General features: G+C 44.9%; 2 protein-coding genes across 2 annotated transcripts in view; one reads left to right on the plus strand and one right to left on the minus strand.

Moving 5' to 3' along the window:
• Window positions 1-2,348: 2,348 nt before the first annotated feature.
• On the minus strand, window positions 2,349-2,669 carry LOC114617289 (60S ribosomal protein L27a-like). Its single transcript, XM_028762854.1, has one exon. The coding sequence runs from the start codon at window positions 2,667-2,669 to the stop codon at window positions 2,349-2,351; it is 321 nt and encodes a 106-aa protein (XP_028618687.1).
• A 2,913-nt stretch (window positions 2,670-5,582) lies between these two features.
• Window positions 5,583-19,139, plus strand: part of Chrna1 (cholinergic receptor nicotinic alpha 1 subunit) — a 14,443-nt gene continuing 886 nt past the window's right edge. The window contains exons 1-8 of the mRNA XM_028762996.1: window positions 5,583-5,685; window positions 11,528-11,673; window positions 11,794-11,838; window positions 12,739-12,848; window positions 14,468-14,663; window positions 15,160-15,397; window positions 17,551-17,774; window positions 18,785-19,024. Coding sequence (XP_028618829.1) covers window positions 5,643-5,685; window positions 11,528-11,673; window positions 11,794-11,838; window positions 12,739-12,848; window positions 14,468-14,663; window positions 15,160-15,397; window positions 17,551-17,774; window positions 18,785-19,024 — 1,242 coding nt within the window. The 5' untranslated portion in view covers window positions 5,583-5,642. The remainder of the gene's footprint in view (window positions 5,686-11,527; window positions 11,674-11,793; window positions 11,839-12,738; window positions 12,849-14,467; window positions 14,664-15,159; window positions 15,398-17,550; window positions 17,775-18,784; window positions 19,025-19,139) is intronic.

Raw genomic sequence — 19,139 nt, forward strand, 5'->3', positions numbered from 1 at the left:
TAAAGCCGGAGCATTTCCGACAAACCGTGAAAAAGGCAGATTCCTGGATAAGATTTGTGGGCCTGAAAAAAAAACCGTCAAGTTCATCGCAGCCAGCTCTCCGGCCACCATGTTCAGTTCCTCCGGATTTTATGCTGCACAGTGTCGGGTGCTGAGCTGGACTTTTGCTGAGCCCGCTTCCTGGGAATGCCCTGAGCTGAGGGGGTCCTAGGACTTCTAGGCTGGCTTGCTTGTGCTTCCAAAAATGAGGACCTGGGGACAGCAAATGGTTTCGGAGCCCCGGGAAGCAGCCCTTTTCAGAGAGGGCTCTGCCGCTGGGCCACCACTTTAATGACCGTTTGTTGCCACCTGCTGGCCGCCGGGCTGCTGCACAGCTCTCTACAATGGTGTTTCACGGGTTGAGAGGCACTGGGGTTCTTGGGAGCCCCATCAAAATATGGTGACCAATGTGGTGACACACGCCCTTTATCCCAGAACTAGGTGAGTTCAAGTCCAGTCTTGTCTACATAGCTAGTTCCAGGCTAAGCAGGGACCCCGTCTCAGTAAAATTAAATTAAAATGTGGGTGGGGATAGGCAGCACTAATTGGGTTGGGTTGTAATTTTGTTTAAAAGAATAGGGTGTGAATTTGGGAAGAAGATAGATGCAGGAGGTGTTGAGGGTGGGGGGTTGGGCGTAGGAATAACCTAAATACATATTATACATGCGTGAAATTATGTAACAGTATAATATGAAAATATAACAAAGAATAAACGTTGTAAAATGTGAGTGGGGATAGAAGTGACAGATCCACAGTAATCTGTTCATCAAACCATGAAACTCAGTGTGCTTTTGATTGCTTATATATCATTTTGTTTGATGTGCTTTTATAAATATATTCTCTTTCATTGATTCACTAGTCAATCATAAACACGTTGGAGGGACCCAGAATGGCACTGGGGTTAGTGCTAGGATGAGGGTCACATTCTCATTGTTTCCTCAAACAAAAGCATGCAGTACAATCTATCCTAGTCTTCTATTATTATTTTGATGCAGGTCTGACAATACCCTGGGCTGAGCTGGAATCAGTAATTCCCCTGCCTCAGCCTCTACAGTGGTGAGATTCCAGGCTGAGCTACCACACCCTGCCACTCTACTCTTGAATTATAATTTACTTCCACTTACCCACTCAGCAACAACGACTTACTGGCTTTCCATTCTCCTCAGGCTGAGGCAACAGCCAAGAGCAAAGAGACCCAGACGCTACTCTTCTCACTGTGAGGACTAGTGGAGGAGACAGATGTTGATCAACTGCAGAGTCATCACATCACGGTACAATGTGGTTCCAGGAAGAGAGGCCTCAGTGACCCCGCCAGTTCTAACTAGAGACTTCGGCTATTTGATATGCACTCAAGTTACTGAAGTCTGCTTTAGGGAGTGTATCCCAGTGGGGTGATCTGTATGTATAAAGATTTTCACTGCATGAATTTTTATACAAGCTAATGCACACAGAGATATAAAGAAAGCTTCCCAACTATTTAAAGATAAAGAGTTGCTTAAACAAATTATGGTATACTAAAAAAAAAAATTCTAAAGCCATTGGACATGAAAGAGTAGAGCTACATCGTTTGCGTAGGAAGAAATTTTATTAGTTACTTTGCAAGTTGTAGTAATAAATCTCACCTCTGGAAACATGTTTATGTCTCTTCCTGCTCCTGGCTACATAGTCACCGTTATTGGATCATTGTGATCTTCATACGAATATGTTGGGATTTCTCCTCTTGAAAAAAAAAAAAAGGCCCCACCCCAGCTTTTCCTCTATATCCCCCGCTGGCTCCCACACACCTCTTTGTCAGCTTTTGCAATGGTGCATCTCCAATTCTGCCCCTCTTAAATCTGCTCTGGCCAGGATGCTGTGGGTGTCAAAGGCACCAGTGGTCTCCGTGTTGCTGAGTCCCACACTAATGTCACGTTAGGTCCACCAGCAGTGCCAACACAGCCTCCCAGGGTCCTAACTCTCCCCTGCTCAGGTCCTTCTTCCGGCCCCCAAGAACTGCCCTGACTCTCCTTTCCCTCCTGGCCTCCCTTTTCCCAGTCTGCATTGCTCCACCCTCCTTCATCCTAAGCTTCATTTTCTTCTCAACCTACATTCATGCCTTTGACCTTATCCTGTGGAAGTGGAAGCTTTATCTATTTAATTTGTTTTAATATTAGCATTTAATTAACCCCTAAAGTGACTTTAAAAGCCACCAGAACACAGGCACCTCCAACACCATTAATCTTCTCTTCAGCTCTTCTGCTGAAGAGTTTGGCCTTCGCGATGACAGGTTGCTTAGGGAGCGTTCCCTCGCCCAGAACTTTGTAGTAGCCTCATCGAACAAGGTCAGTGACGGGAGCAGCCCCAGTCTTGTGTTTTGCAGCTTTGACCCGCGTCTGCTCGCTGACCAACGTCCATAATTTATTCAGGTTGACAGTTGGGCCGAAACTCTGCTTCTTCATCAAGTGGTAATGCCTCATACCAACTTTCCCGAAGTACCCTGGATGATATTTGTCAAAGTTGATCCTGTGGAGGTGCACGCCTGCAGCATTCCCGAGGCCTCCTGGGTGCTCGCGGTGCTTAGCGACGTGGCCGAGGCTGTAGCTCATGTGGCCCAGGAGTTTCCGGGTCTTCTTCCTCAGTCTGAATGGCATGGTGGTGGTGGAAAGGAAAGAGCTTAATTTGCTTTGTTTGTTTGTTTGTTTGTTTTGTTTTTCGAGACAGGGTTTCTCTGTATAGCCCTGGCTGTCCTGGAACTCACTCTGTAGACCAGGCTGGCCTCGAACTCAGAAATCTGCCTGCTTCTGCTAATTTGCTTTTTAAAAGCTTTTTTCTTTAAAATGTTTAATGTGCTGATTTGTGTCTGTTTACCTGAATATGTAAATGGACTGACTCATGTGGTAACACGAGTGTACAGGTCTGAAGACAACTTGCTTGGGTCAGTTTTTTTTTTTTCTTTCCTCCACATGGGTCCGGGGGATTGAACTGAGCCATTTCATTGGCCTCATTCATTCATTCATTCATTCATTCATTCATTCATTCATTCATTCGGTGCTGGAGAGGGAACCCAGTACTTGCTAGGCAAGCTCTCCACCAGGAGCCAGCCCATCCCCAGCCCTCACCTTTTTTCAGTCAGAGCAGTGGAAGCTCAAAGCCCTTGTTCCCTGTTTTTTATCCCTTACTCTTTGGAAACAGAAGCAGAAGACTCCAAATTGCCAGATTTGTTTCTCACCTGCTCTCATCTCTTCCTTGTCCCAACTTGTTAAGCAAGCCAGTTAACCCCACAGAGGGTCCCCGGGGCCCAACAGAGACATCTTACCCTTCTAGCCTCTGCCGGGATGAGTGGCACCCCATGGAAGCCCTGGCTTTGCTTAGTACATCCTGGATCCTTGAGTGACTATGAAGGAGTGTACCCCGTTACTTTATCCCCACTCAGAGACTCACAAAGGAAAACAAAACATGTATTGTGTGCAGCTATAAATTCTGGGGATTATTTGTACAGTAACTAGGGATGATTAACACACAATTTGGTCCTCTGTATTAGGACTCGTAATTAAAAATAAACTCTAGAGGTTGGAGAGATTACTCCGCCATCAAGAGCACTTGTTGTTTCTGCAGAGGACCCAGGTTTGGTTCCTTTCACTTAACTGATGGCCCACGATCATGTACAACTCCAATTGCAGGGGATGTGATGCTTTCTTCTGACTTCTGCAGGCACTAGGCACACACATGGTCCACAGACATACATGTACTCAAACTGCTCGTACACATAAAATAAAACAAATAAATCTAAATGGTGCTTTTTAAAGAAAAACAATTAAAAATAAAAACTAACTCTAAAATATATAGCATTGCAAAGGAAGGTAAGAAAACTGATATTGAAGACTCAACTGAGGTGAAAAGCCCCATACTAGAAAATTGTTTAATAAAATTGTTGTCCCCCATTTCTTGGTGAGCAAAGTGTCTATTGAAGTCTGTGCCTCTAGCAAAAAGATGGTGACACACAGAGAATCTCTCTGCTCAGGTTTCACTCGATAGAACTCAGTCATGGTCTCAGTATGGTTAAGAGACAGCTGGAAAGATTGAGTGGATGTTTTCCTAATTCCATAGTCACAGGGTTGCAGGAGGGAGAAAGTTGAATATTGTACCAGTTAACTGATACAATGTAAGCAGAAAAATATAACATATTTATATTTTATATTTATAACGTCGTAGCTCTGCCCTCTGTTCTGCAAGCCCCTTGTCTATTTGTTTGGACTCTGTGGAGCGAGATCATTTGACAGGACTGTCCTTAGGTTCAAGGTAAGAGACTTTGCTCAAGATCCAGCCCTGAAGGGACCAGGGTGTACAGGGAGCAGCAAGGCTGTCTTCAGATGACTGCTTTCTGCTGGGACCCACTCAAACTCTACAAAGAAGCCGAGTTTGGTTAAAAAAAAATGTTTCAGAGTGAACAATTGCAAGCTGCTCACTGCTGAGCAAATTCCGTTTGGGGGGATATTTTAAACAAAGGGCTTGAAATGCTGAACGGCTGTGCTCTCTGCTTCCCCGAGGGAGAGTAGGTTGAGGGGAGGCAGCAGGAAGCAGGAATCTGGAACAAATGCCACTGGGGTGGAAGACTTTTCCCACAAAGTGCTGCTGTAATAACAGGACATAGGAGGCTGCGGTGGGCCCAGCTAACAGCTCTGAGTGGGCTTGGTACTGCCTGCCAGAGATGAGGGGAGGGAATTAGGCACCTAGAGCCCCCATGGGAAACCAGTTCACAGAAAAAAAAATCTTTATTAAAAGCTGCATATGATCATATATGGAATTCTCTAGCATCCAATTCAACACCAGCCACTCTTTTAAAACTCATGCAGGCACAAAAGATGTCACATTCAGGCCTGTGACAGAATTTCATCCCACGTTTAGGGAGTGTACACTTGTGTGATTAAAGACAGTTACACAGTGGTGTCTATGCAAATCCATAGCCATCACTGAAATCATCTACAAAGTCTTTTGCTAATAATTGACTCATGGGCCAGTAAGATGACTTAGCCTGTAAAGGAGCTTGTCACCAAGCCTGATGACCTGAGTTTGATCCCCAGGACACACACAGTAGGAGAACCAACTTCTGAAAATTGTTCTGTATTCTACATAAACACCACGGCATATCACCACCACCCTCATATAAAACAAATAAATAAATGTGATTTAAAACCCCACATATAAGACTCGGGGTACTGTACACTGGTAGAGTTGCTTTAGCTATCTCTATTTAACCCATATTTAGCTAGCATGTGTGAGGTCAGGGTTTGATCTTCAACACAAAACAAAACGACAAGCCTCTGACTCATAATCTATGTAGACTTTCATACAGTTTACATTCTGACTCATGATCTATGTAGACTTTCATACATTTTACATCTAGTGTGAGCATAGTGATCATGTAAAATAAGGCACGTCTGTGGCCACAGAAGGCCCCTTGCTTTGAGGCTGTGGGCAGCTCAGCTGTCATGCAGACACAGGTGATGTAAGACAATAGCTGTAGAGTCAGCTGGCTTCCAAGGCCAGCAGCCAAGCTCCAGCCAGAGTGCCAGGGAGTAGGACAGACAGCGAGCTGCTGGAGGCCACAGCAGCGCCCACAGCCCATGGATCTCTCCACTGTCCTCCTGCTGCTTGGCCTCTGCTCTGGTAAGTCCCAGGGTTGGGTGGTCTCCTTTTAGGGTGAAACACTAATGTGCCCCCTGTCCTATACCCTGGTCTTGTTTGTTTGATGGGAACACAGGACACAGCCACACCAGCCAGTGACTTCTCTTTTAGTCATAGCTTGATATCGGCTGGAATGGAATCCTGAGGATAGATTCTTAGTTTGTTTTTCCCAGAGTGGGAGCTGCCTGGTCAAAGGCCACAAGCAAGAGGTCCTGGTTGCTCTGTTATCGCTTGGTCCCAGGCTCAGCCATGTGAACATCGGAGCACCACTTGTACAGTCTGAGCCGCTGGAAGACTATGCTACCATTCTGAAGTACCTTCATGTTCAGATGCCTAGCAGGCATGTCCAACACACAGCCGGAGGACTGTATGTGGCCAAAAAGATCTAGGAGTATATACCAATACAAAATCATAAACTTATTTAAACTTTGTTATTTTATTTTTTGATATTATTAGTAGTAGTAGAAGTAGTAGCAGTAGCAACTAGATTTCATAGTTTGGGTGTGAACTTTGTAGCCTATGGGCCTTTTGTCACTCTAGAATTTGTCTGAGAATGAAGAGGTTTGATTGGCAGCTACAGGTGCCAGGAAAGGAAACATGTTAACAAACTAAACTGTCTCTGCAAAGAAACTGTTTTGTTTTTTTGTTTTTTTTTTTTTTACTTCAGAGATTCGTTTTTTAAAGTCCATATAAATTGATCACTGCTACACTCCTACCCCACACCACTTTTTAAGGATCTTACTAATATGTAGGTTTTATGTTTGAGTTGTACTTATGAAACCTTGCACAGCCCTTGACCTACTCTCTACTCTGGAATGTGTCCCATCACAACAGCTGAAATGCCGTCCTGAGCCCCAGACTTCCGGGAGAGGGAAACAGGAGATGTGTGTTGATTACTTCCGATGAACTTACTGGTGATATCATCCCACTGAGGAGAAAGAAGGCCTAAAACCTGCAACTCTCCTCACTCTAACATTGCTCCAACAAACGCAGACAAGAGCAAAGAGCATAAAGCAAATATATTTGTTTTTTTTTTTTTCAATATCAGAGTTAAAGGAAATACCTACACTCAGATCAATTAATTGCTGAGGGATTTGAAGTTGATCCAACCAAAGCAAGACTTGGCATGTGCATGCATGCGTTAACAAACACAACACTCGGTGAAAACTTGTTTTTAAAAGTTTTTAAGGATCTTTTTTTATTTTGTGTGTATGAATGTTTTGCCTGCATGTACGTGCACCACATGTGTGCCTGGTGACTACAGAGGTCAGAAGAGGACCTCAGATTCCCTAGAATTGGAGTTACAGATACGCATGAGCCACTATGTGGGTACTGGGAATAGAATCTGGGTCCTCTGCAAAAGCAACAAGTGCTCTTAACTGCTGAGCCATCTCTCCAAGCCCCCTCAGTGAAAATTCTTAAGTGATGTGCTTCTCAAAAATGCCTACAAGACCTCTTAGAACAACAAAGTTCATGTGCAGCTGTTAAGAGAAGTCTGTGCTGCCTGTTTTGATCAAACCAAAATTTCCTGGCTTGATCCCACGAGTAGTCTGTAATAAGCAGAGGAAGCCCTGAGCAGGTGAAATCCTGGGTAAGTATGTGTGTTGACATGGGCGTGGCCACATCAAGAAACCCCAAAAGCCTCAGACCTATGGAGAAATAGAGAAGTTTTCTGGTGGCCATGTCAAGGACTCCAGAGCTTCCCACCCATGGAGGAATAGGAAAGCCTTCCCCCTGGGGTAAGTCTCAGAGGGAAATGGCAAAGTCTTCTTCTGGTTCATGTATGAATATTTGAAGTATATGTAGAAAATTTCCACCACAGTTTTCTGCCCTCTGGGTGTTATGGACTGATGACTACCTTTGCAGAGCTGTTCTCACTGAGATAGCTAACCTTGCCCCCTTGATCCAACTGTATATCATAAACCCTGCATTCTTGTTTAACCGTATGCGATAACCCTTCCTCCCTGTTCAATCTATTTAATAAACACATTGAGCTCCCTGGGTTCTGAGGTTTCTCCACCCGAGTGACCAGACCATCTGATCATAATTTTTCTGTGTGTCCATGTGTCTGTCTATGTTTCTTCTCTCAGTTCCCTCGCTGTCCCAGTCAGATCCTTTTCTGGAGCCATGCAAAGGATGGGACAGTAGTCCATAGAAATTTAGAATTATAAAATGCAGCTCAACACTCTAAATTTGTTTATTGTAAGGAAACTGAAGGTAAAAGATATAAATTGGCCTGCAGGGTGGCACAACATAAATTCTGGAATGTGATCACTTAAAAACTTGGGTTGTCCCACACACAGGCTTAAAATAACCTGAAATCACCCAGGTAGAGACATAGCGTGAGGTTGGAGTAAGATTTATCCAAGGTGACTCACTACAGTTTAGAATTCTATTTGCCAAAACCAGGGTCCTGTTCCTTGTGTACAAATACAAATTGGGCTGATGAGATGGCTCAGTCAGAAAACCACTGGTCTTACAAACACAGGACCTTAGTTCAATTCCCCACAACCCATATTTAGAAAACCAGGCATAATGGCAACGTCTGTAATCCCAGCACTGGGAAAGGGAAGGCAGACAGGTTCCTGGTGCTTCCTGGCCATCTAGCTTAGCCTACATGGTAAATTTTAGGTTAACGACAGGCTGTCTCCAAAAAGATGTGGATCCCTGAGAAATGACATCTGAGGTTGTCTCCCAGCTTGCACATGCTTGTACACATATATGCACTTGTACACACACACATGCAAATACACACAGTCTCACATACATACACATAATATGATATAGAAAGCACACTTTACACACAGTCCCACGCATATAACACGATGTAGAAAATGCACTTTGAACTTGTGGCTGAATTTATCTCTTCGCATCAGTCTTCTGGTCAGCGTCACTTTCCCAGTGTTTGCTGAACACACAACAGTTGCTGTTCTGATCACATGGCACCTTTCACACAAACTTCTTCTGCTGTCCACTCGAGAACCTCAGTCACACCACTGCCACCTTTCTCAGGGCACATTAATTTCAAACGGGCTAATAGTTATTGTTGTTAATGACAAATGTCAATCACCTTATGAGTAGAGAGAAGCAATCCATGCCAGGTTCACTTTCAAATAATTGTAACATTTCTAAAATCATGTTTGTATGCAGTAGATATTCAACAGATGTTTAGTGAGTTAACAATGTCACCACCACTGGAATCAAGAGTATCTATGTGCTTTGGCTACAAAGGGCAATGTTGACATGCCTTGTCTTCTATGTAGAACCTTCCTCTTTAATGAAAGAGAGTTTACTGGCATGTGCTGACTCCAGCACTGCAAGCCACATTGGAGCTGGAAAGGGAATTGCAGAATTCTTCCTTGGAGTCTTGTAAAATTCTATCACGTCGGCTTGCTTACTTGTTCTATCACTGATGGTCCTATGGGCTGTTTCCTGGCAATAGATTACAGTAATGTTTCTATAAACCCTGTAGGGGGAAACTTTGTATCTCCTCACCTTGCCCATTGAAACCACTCTACGAAATAGAGATTGAGGTGGAAATTCCTCATGACAGGAAACAAGGTCCCTTGCCATGGGCAAGGGGAGGAGGTGAGTGTTTCCGGTGTGCTGGCATGTCCAGTCCCCCAATTCTTCTCCCTTAGTGAATCATTAGGCCGGATGCACAGCTTTTCTGGAAGATACTGCTGACCCTCTTGCTTTCTAGTGTGTTCCTCCTGTGCAAAATCTAGGTCTTTACACAACACCCCTTCTTGAGGGTCATCAGCTTGCCAGCAGTTTGGGAAAGTTCTAGGAGAAAGTTCTTTGATACTGTTGGAAGTTTTGAGGTTCAGACAACTTAGGAATCCAGATGTAAGATATGGTTAGGTCAGGATTCATGGGGTCTCAGCGAAGATGTTTAAGCTATGCTGAGAGATTTTCGGAAGCTCAAATCCAAATAGAGATTACACTTTACCTTTAGGGTTGAGATAAACTGTCTGGAACCCTGCCTAGCTAGGAGGGGACCTGGGAGGGCATGGCTATGCGCTGAGCCTCAGTGTTCTCATCTGTGAAGCTGGGGATAAAATAAAAACCACCCACTGAATTATAACTATTCGGGAGGACTATAGATGGTCATGGGATTGAATATATCAGTTAGTTGTATAGCATTAGTCATTTTATAAAGATCCAAGGTCTGGTGAGAAATAACACTACTGAGCAAAGAGGGAACACATCTCATGAATCCAACATCTAAAGATTTCTTGGCCAATGGAGAAGTGATGGTGACTTCAGCAGTAGCCTTCAAATGGAGTGTCTGGTTACATAAATTGTGTGTCTGCTCTTGGATAGGCAACCTCAGTTTTTGTTAGGCTGGAGTTATAGATACCCTTATAAGGCACATGATGGTTTTTGGAGGGGTTTTCGCCTAGGGGTAAGGGTATACAATTTCAAGGTTGCAGCCAGCCCATACCACACTCATAAAATTAGGAGTTGGAGTCACCATGTGGAAGGTGAAGGTTCTGTTAGCTGAATGACTTTGGGCAGGTCATGCACTTTCTGAAGGTCAGGTCAGAGTGGTTGCCTTGCCTCAACACCCTCAGGGGATGGTACCTAGGAGAGCCAAGAAGGGAACTACATTCTGAATAGAAGTCCTAAGCCCAAGTCATCAAAGCACAGGTTGCTTGGTTGGTTTGTTTGTTCTTTCTGTTTTAATTGGCAAATGGTTCTAACAGCATACATTTGTAAAAACAGATAAAAGACACATCATGTAAATGTGATTATTTTAGCCATTTAAAGTACACAGTTCAGTGGTAGTATCACCTTTATATAGTTCTGATACTTTTTTCTTGTCTCCAAAGGCCACTCTGAACCCATTAAGAGGGTTCTCCAAGTCACCACCAATCTTCCCACCTCTGTAGACTTACCATTCCAGACATCTCATGTACCACATACCACTAGCTTAGTGATGTTATCAAGGCGCATCCATGTTTCAACAATATCCTCACTTCCTTCCCCTTTTAGGACTTGATACTGTTCCACTGTTTGGATGAATCACAATGTATTTATCTATGTATTTGTTGATGGCACATTGAATGTTGTATGTAGTGCTGTTATTCTTTTGCCTGCACACCCAGGAGAGCACTTGCTGGGTCATATGGTAACTCTGGTTTAGATTGTTGAGGAACTCAATATGTTATATTCTTACCAATATTGTGTGAGGTTTCGATTTTTCCATAACTTCACCAAACTTCTTACTCTCCCTTTTGTTCACTGTGGCCAGCCTAGGAGCTGTAAACCAGCATCTGCTTTTTTTTTTTTTTAGAGGTTTATTTTTATTTTATGTATGTGAATACACTGTAGCTGTCTTCAGACACACCAGAAGAGGGGATCGGATCTCATTACGGATGGTTGTGAGCCACCATGTGGTTGCTGGGATTTGAACTCAGAACCTGTGGAAGAGCAGTCAGTGCTCTTAACTGCTGAGCCATCTCTCCAGTCCCCCAGCATCTGCTTTTAACTGCTAAGGGCATCAAGAGATAGGAGTCCAGTCAGTCCAGGCACGTCAGGCTCTGAAATATCAAAGCCTTTCTGTGGCTTTTTCATGTGTGTGGTGTCCTGCTGAATGTGACGTGGTCAGGGCCTGCATTAAGTAAGGTCACCTAGCCAGAGAACAAGTGTTGTCTCACTGGACTGTTGCTGGGTATGTGACCACACCAGCCACTGTGCTTGGGAGGGGACTCTGTGTGCTTTTCATTAGCTAGCTGACTGTGCCTCTAACCCTGGAGAGACTGTGTGCAAGATGGAGAACGGCATCTGACAATATATGTGTCATTCATTTCCTGCCCAGCTGGCCTTGTTCTGGGCTCCGAACATGAGACTCGTCTGGTGGCAAAGCTCTTTAAAGACTATAGCAGCGTGGTTCGGCCAGTGGAGGACCACCGTGAGATTGTACAGGTCACCGTGGGTCTACAGCTGATCCAGCTTATCAATGTGGTAAGACCAGGGCTGGGGGCTCCCTGTGGTACCCACCCTGTGGGACCCCATCTCACACTGGACCATCTCCCCTTGGCTTCCCTATTCATGCTCTCAAGAAGGGACCTTCTCTCTCCTCAGGATGAAGTAAATCAGATTGTGACCACCAATGTTCGTCTGAAACAGGTAATCCAGCTGGGTTATTGAACTTATGCCATGTTTATTCACCTAAATCAAACCTGGGCTCAGAGGAAATAAATCTAGGAAGAAGGATCATACACCAAAATGTTGAAAGGAGGTCTGTTGGGATGGTGGAGGCATATATATGGATATACACACATATACACACATTCACAATACACACATACACAAATACACACACATACACACACACACATATATATGCATATACTCATATACACATATACATTCATATATGCATACATGAGGACATGCATACATACATACACATGTACATATATTTACATGTGCACATATGCACATATGCACACATACACATGTACATATATACATATACTTATGTACGTATATGTGTGCTGATGTCCTGTTTGATTTGGTTCTCTTTTCACATTTCTTCTTCTCTGTGTGGATTCGTTTGCTAGGGAGACCATGGCTAAGGAATACAAACCAGAAACCTTCAACAACAGGAGTCTATCAGAGCACTGTTTTGGAGGCCAGATGTTCCAAAGTTAATGTGTCATTGGAGCTTGTTCCCTCTGAGGACTGTGAGGGGAAATCAATTCCAGAACTTTCTACTAGGCTTGTAGATAGCTGCTGTCATGTTCACAAAACATTTCCTCAGTGAATTTGGTATCTGTGTGTGTGTGTGTGTGTGATTTAAATTTGCTCTTTTTATAAAGATGCTCGAGGAGGGCTCACCCTGTAAAGATCTGGCAAAGGGCCCATTCTTAAGTATGAGCTAGCATTTTGCAAGAGCGATTTTCACCATAATACAATTCAGCCGGTAACACTATTTCCAAAGCTTGCTGACCTATCCGAACTCTGGGTCACTCTAGGTTAGACACCGATTCGGCCTTCTAACCGGGGACATGTCTCTCTTTCTAGCAATGGGTCGATTACAACTTGAAATGGAATCCAGATGAGTATGGAGGAGTGAAAAAAATTCACATCCCCTCAGAAAAGATCTGGCGGCCGGACTTTGTTCTCTATAACAAGTAAGCAAAGCCACGCAGGGCGGGCCAGCGTCGTCCCCTCGGAAGGACTGCCACATGCGTTTCCCTACCGTTTGCGTTAAATAACCCTTAAAACCAGAACCATGTTGACAGGCGAGGAGTGCCATATGGCGTCCCATGTTATGAATAGAAACAATTATGGAAGCCAAATTGAATCAGGGCTGTGGGTGGGGACATTAATCTTGGAGAGCTGCGGTGGTGCCTGTGGCAACGTGAGACACCCGGACTTCCCGTCTCCGAGTTCCTTGGAATCAAATACTCCCCCCACCCCCGCCCCGGGGGTCTCAACTCCCCGGGGTGTTATTCATCACATCCTGAATGCCATCTCACCAGCAGTGCCCGGATGCTTCCCTTGCCATCCACTGGGCCCTGCAACAGACTGTGTGTTGTGAAATTGTAATGTGATTCACGACACTTGGCTTAATGACACGTTCATTATCATATGCCCTTCATTTGTCAGGGAATATTCATTTCAAAGAGCATCCTTCCAAGGCCGGAACAGGAGCATGCGCAGTCAGCTAGCTAGAGGATTTGCAGTCTGATCCGGTGCTTTACCGCAGATGTTTCTTGGGCTGGTAGGAGCTGTGGATGAAAATGGTGCCCTCTGGCGGCCCTCCCAGCATCTAGCATACAGCTAGATGCTGGGATCGCAGGGTGAGCCAATTCCCCATTGTTGGTGGTGCGTTTCTGGAGAGAGAGGTTGATAGATGCAGTGTCTTGTCTTTAGTGAGAACCCCACAGCTCTACTTCTCTCCACAGACTACAAGGAGCCCCTCCGAGACTAGAGAAAAGGGATGGGGATGCAGCTCAGTGGTAGAGGATTTGTCTAACGTGAGAAGCCCTTATATGGAATCCTGAGAACTAGAGGAAATGAAAGTTGTTGGTTTTTTTTTTTTAATCTGTTTCCTGTTTCTGAAAAGCTCTTTGGCTGTGTTGGATCTTCAGACTCACATGGCCTTCCTAAATGCCTGTTGCTAAAGACCACACTTTAGCAACAGAGTGAGGGGCTCTGTGCCTTTCTCTCTCAGATACAGTGTTTGCTCCCTTGCTAGTCAGAAGGCAACTGACTTGTCCCACGGAGTTCTAAACAGCCCTCAGAAGAACATCAGTCCCGCCCCCTCCCCCCATACAATATTCAGCTGTTAGAAATGTTTTATTTTAAATTTCTATTATTTCCAGCCAACTCTGGAAACACACAGATGGAGTCTGACATTACAAGTGTCTTTGGGGACAGGAAAGGCAAGGCTGAGGTGCAGCAGGCGCTTGTCATGTGTTACACTCGAAGCCTGTAGGTTATCACATTCATCCTTCGAGACTCTGGCTTGGGGCTTGATTAGCACTCAGAAATCTGTATTCTGCTCTCATTGCTTCATGGATAGATTGGGCTTTGCTGTATAGCCCAGGCTTATTGAGGAATCTTAATCCACCTGCCTCAGCCTCCAGAGAGCTGGAATCACAGGAACACACCACCACATTTGGCTAGTGCTTAGGAATGTGTGATTTTTGACCATCACCCAAGTGAGTGTTGGTGTAAGACAAATTTGGGGAGCAACGCCATCCATTAGAATTGGAGCCATTTTCCTCTCTTATCTTGACCGCAGTGCAGACGGCGACTTTGCCATTGTCAAATTCACCAAGGTCCTCCTGGACTACACTGGCCACATCACCTGGACACCTCCAGCCATCTTTAAAAGCTACTGTGAGATCATTGTCACCCACTTTCCCTTTGATGAGCAGAATTGCAGCATGAAGCTGGGTACCTGGACCTATGACGGCACTGTGGTGTCCATCAACCCGGTAGGTCGTAGCCTGCTGGGATGCAACTGGCTTCAGGACTAGGGCCGCCTAGGTGTCCAAGTCAGCCTCAGGACAATCATAGACTCCCAGCACCACTCCGAATTAGAGAAGCATCTGGTTGTATGGTTTTCAGTTGAGTGCCAAGGCTCTTGATGCACTGCCCAGGATGGCTAAATAAGAGCTTAAATAAATTCTCTTTATTATGTGCTGTCTCAAAAAGTCTGATAAAGTGAGTCTTGAGTGCAGCTTCGGGGGGGGGGCGGGGGGCAGGGGGCAGTGTTTTAAAGTTTCCCAGAGATTTGAGTGTAGACCCAAATGAATAACTCTAACTTACTATGTGACATGCTCTATAGGAAATAAACCTATTACCCCAAAGCACAGGTGGCCCAACATCTCTCTTGGCAAAGTGACCCTCTGTATGGGACACGGTTACCATGCCTCTGCCCTTCCTCGGGGTGGTGTAGCAGGAGTCTGCAAACTTTGTTTTGATCCTCAGGAAAGTGACCAGCCCGATCTGAGTAACTTCATGGAGAGCGGGGAATGGGTGATCAAGGAAGCCCGGGGCTGGAAGCACAAGGTGTGTTACTCCTGCTGCCCCGACACTCCCTACCTGGACATCACCTACCACTTCGTCCTTCAGCGCCTGCCCCTCTACTTCATTGTCAACGTCATCATCCCCTGCCTGCTCTTCTCCTTCTTAACCAGCCTGGTATTCTACCTGCCCACAGACTCAGGTGAGTGCAGTTGCCATGGCTGCAGCTGCCATGGAGCTCACGCTGCTGGTTCAGGGACAGCCAGGGCTAAGTGTATGCTCACAGAGGTGCAGGGACCCGAGTCATCATTGCTGTGCGCAGGGTGCAAACAGACAGTTGCTGGGTGGCTGTGGCATCTGAGCAGGGCTCACAACCTGGGAACTGAACTCAGGTCCTCTGGAAGAGCAACACGTCCCCTTAATCACTGAGCTGTCTCTCAATGTGCATGGGTGTTTTTGCCTACAGTCTGTGCACTACGTGTGTATGCCTGTGCTAATGGAGGCCAAAATAGGGCATCAGTTCCCCTGGAACGACAGTTACAGATGCTTGTGAGCAGATGTTTGTAAGCAGCAGTGTGGATCCTGGGAATGAAGCAACCAGTGCCCTTGACTTCGGAGCCATCTCTTTTGTCCCTCCATGTTTCTTTTGAACAAATAAGTACAAATAAATATTTTCAACTTCCTAATCAAATGAAGCCTCTGAAAGCAAGAGAAAACACTGCTAGAGCAACACAGAACTAATTAGCCTCTATAAATACTGAATAGTTTGTGACTATAAATACTAAATACTTATGAGCTTGATAGATGTCAGTTATAGGATTATTAAATAGAAAATGGCAGATAACTTGATAACTTTAGTGTTTATAGTTCTGGCTCTTTCTTTTGGAGATAGAATTGAGGATTCCTTGCTTATTTTCCCTCTGTATCCCCCTTTTTAGTCACTCCACAGATTCACAAGGTCGCTAGTTCAAGGATGTCCACGGGCCCTGAAATCCAAGGATGCTCAAGTCCCACATATAAGATGGCGTTGTAGTCACATGGAACCTCTGGACATCCTTTGATACTTAAAATTATTTCTTGACCCACTGTAAAGACTATACAAATTGTTATCACATTGTTTTGTTTGAGGGATAGTGGCAAGAAATCTAAATATATTCAATATAGATACAATTTAATTTCTCTGAATATTTTCAATCTGAGGTTGGTTGAATTCTTGCAAAATCTGCAGATACAGAAGGCTGTCTGTCCATCTACCACCTGGAAAGGTATGAAGAGTTCTACAAAAACAGCAGAATAGACAACACAAGAGAACTCCCTAGGGATCCCAAGAAGAGCAGCCCAAGGTTCTCTGTAGCACCCTACAAAAGTGACCCAATGCCAGTCAGCCTGACCCTCCTGCTGCCTGCCCAGCCAGGACCACTGAGACTTAGAGCCTACAGGAAAAAGACAGGATTTGGGAGGTCTCCTACCATGAAAACCAAACCAAGAAATGAATTTGAAGACGAACTTTCTAGATCAAAATGAGAGGAGGTGAGGAGGTCGTGAGTCCCCAGGCGTTCAGACAGGCGTGCTGCAGACAGGCGAGCTTCAGACAGGCGAACTGCAGACAGGCGAGCTGCAGACAGGCGTGCTGCAGACAGCTCCTGGAAGGCAGATTGTCTTTTTTTTTTTTTTTACAGTTTGGCCTAGCAGCTTCACATTGAAAGAAAGGTGTTTATGGGCTGCCCAGCCATCTCCTGGACAACAAAAAGACTTGGGACGAGGTTTATTCAAACATCCACTCTGGCTCCAGCTTGCCAACCCAGAATCCCTCTTGTTTCCTGAGTCTAAGGAAAAAAAAAAAAAAAAGGAAGCGGCTAGGGCATGAAACAATGTTGCCATTCACTGCTTGGCAGCTGTAATGAAAACCCCGACCACTTGATGCTGTCAGGACCCCGTGGTCTTATAGGAAGAATCCCCAAAATTATCCTCTGAAAACATGCTGGTCACATTCCTTCCCCTTTGGTTTTGGTGGCTCAAGAGTGTTCAGGGACTGATGGAATGGCACAGGTGGATGCTTTAAACAACAGCAGCCTGGTTCTTTACAGCTCTGAAAGCTCAAATTGAGAGCAAGGAGCCAACAGGGTTGGTCTATTCTGAGGCCACTCTCCTGTTCTTGCAGAAGACCTTCTCCATGTCCTCAAAGTCTTCCCCGTGCAAGTCTACATCCAACCTCCCCCCCTTTACTGTGACACCAGCATACAACACTCTTGTTCTGCCTTAATCATCTCCTTAATGGCCCGGCATCCAAATTCTGACATCCTGGAGTGTCAGGAGCAGGTGGGTTGTTACATTTTTTTCCTTTTGTCTTTCTAGGGGAAAAGATGACACTGAGCATCTCTGTCTTACTGTCCCTGACTGTCTTCCTTCTGGTCATCGTGGAGCTGATCCCTTCCACCTCCAGCGCTGTGCCCCTGATCGGGAAATACATGCTGTTCACCATGGTCTTTGTCATTGCGTCCATCATCATCACTGTTGTCGTCATCAACACACACCACCGTTCACCCAGCACCCACACCATGCCCGAGTGGGTGCGGAAGGTGAGTGCTTAGGACTGAAGTCCTTCCTAGGCTTTAGGGAACCAGGTAGGGGATCTGCTTCTTTGCACAGACAGCTCATGCGGCCTTCCCAGAGTCGGATGAAACGAGTTAAGCCCATTCCCAATTCGAGTTACACAATCTGATTAGAGATCAACAGATCCCTGTCTTATGCTCCGGCATTCTTAAGCTTGTTATTGGTGTGTTTTCCGACTTGTGAATAGACATGCTTATTTTCACTGGCGAGAATCATCAGTGAGAACAGAAAAAGGAGAGAAAGAGGAGGGCCCCGGCGTGAGGAGCGTGCTCACAAATATTTATATTAATGAACTGAAAAAATGTGTCAATACTTCATATATGTTTTTATTTTAATTAATTTTGTAGTCATACTGGGGACTGAACGCAGGGCCATGAACATTCTTAACAAGTACTGTCCTTCTGAGCCATATCCCCCACCCAAATATTCCCATTTTGATAAACTTCATAGAGATGCTAAACTGTATTAGTGTCGGCAATACTGGCTTACCATGCAGGATTTCTGGAGGAGACTAACAGTCCCTGTTAGATGACTCTGGACAAGACCTCTGCATACTTAACATCAGGAACAACAACAACAACAACAAAATAAAACCAGAAGAAAATAGTAGAGTTATTTTGTGAGGCTAAGCATTTGCCTACTTGAGGCTGCAGGAGCGGTCTTTAATCACATGGTCCTGAGAACGTACTGCCAGGAACTTTTTATTGCCTGCGGAGGAGTCTGAAGCGTAATGCAGGGTTGGCGTCTGCACACAGGCTCCCTCCAGTGGCTAACTCCTTACATTACAGAATCAAAGCTGTAACCAAGAGTTAGTGCAAAGTCTTTGACCTCTCTAGTACAGTTGTTTTAAGGACAAGGAGGGTGAGGTCTAGAAATGCTGAGTGATTTGCCTAAAATCACATTGCTTACCAAAAGTCAGTGACTCTGGAAATACTGACAAAAAGTCTCATGCCAGTGATTTCTTTTTTTATGTTAGGTTTTTATTGACACTATTCCGAACATCATGTTTTTCTCCACAATGAAAAGACCATCCAGAGATAAACAAGAGAAAAGGATTTTTACAGAAGACATAGATATCTCTGACATCTCTGGGAAGTCAGGGCCTCCACCTATGGGCTTTCACTCTCCGCTGATCAAGCACCCTGAGGTGAAAAGCGCCATCGAGGGCGTGAAGTACATTGCAGAGACCATGAAGTCAGACCAGGAGTCCAATAATGTAAGCTTTGTGGCTTCTGGTCCACACCTCTGGGTCTGCCTATCTATCAGTGTATGTATGTATGAATGTATCTATCTATCTATCTATCTATCTATCTATCTATCTATCTATCTAT

The sequence above is a fragment of the Grammomys surdaster genome, unplaced genomic scaffold (assembly GCF_004785775.1).
Source record: "Grammomys surdaster isolate TR1022 unplaced genomic scaffold, NIH_TR_1.0 136, whole genome shotgun sequence".
Lineage (NCBI taxonomy): Eukaryota > Metazoa > Chordata > Mammalia > Rodentia > Muridae > Grammomys > Grammomys surdaster.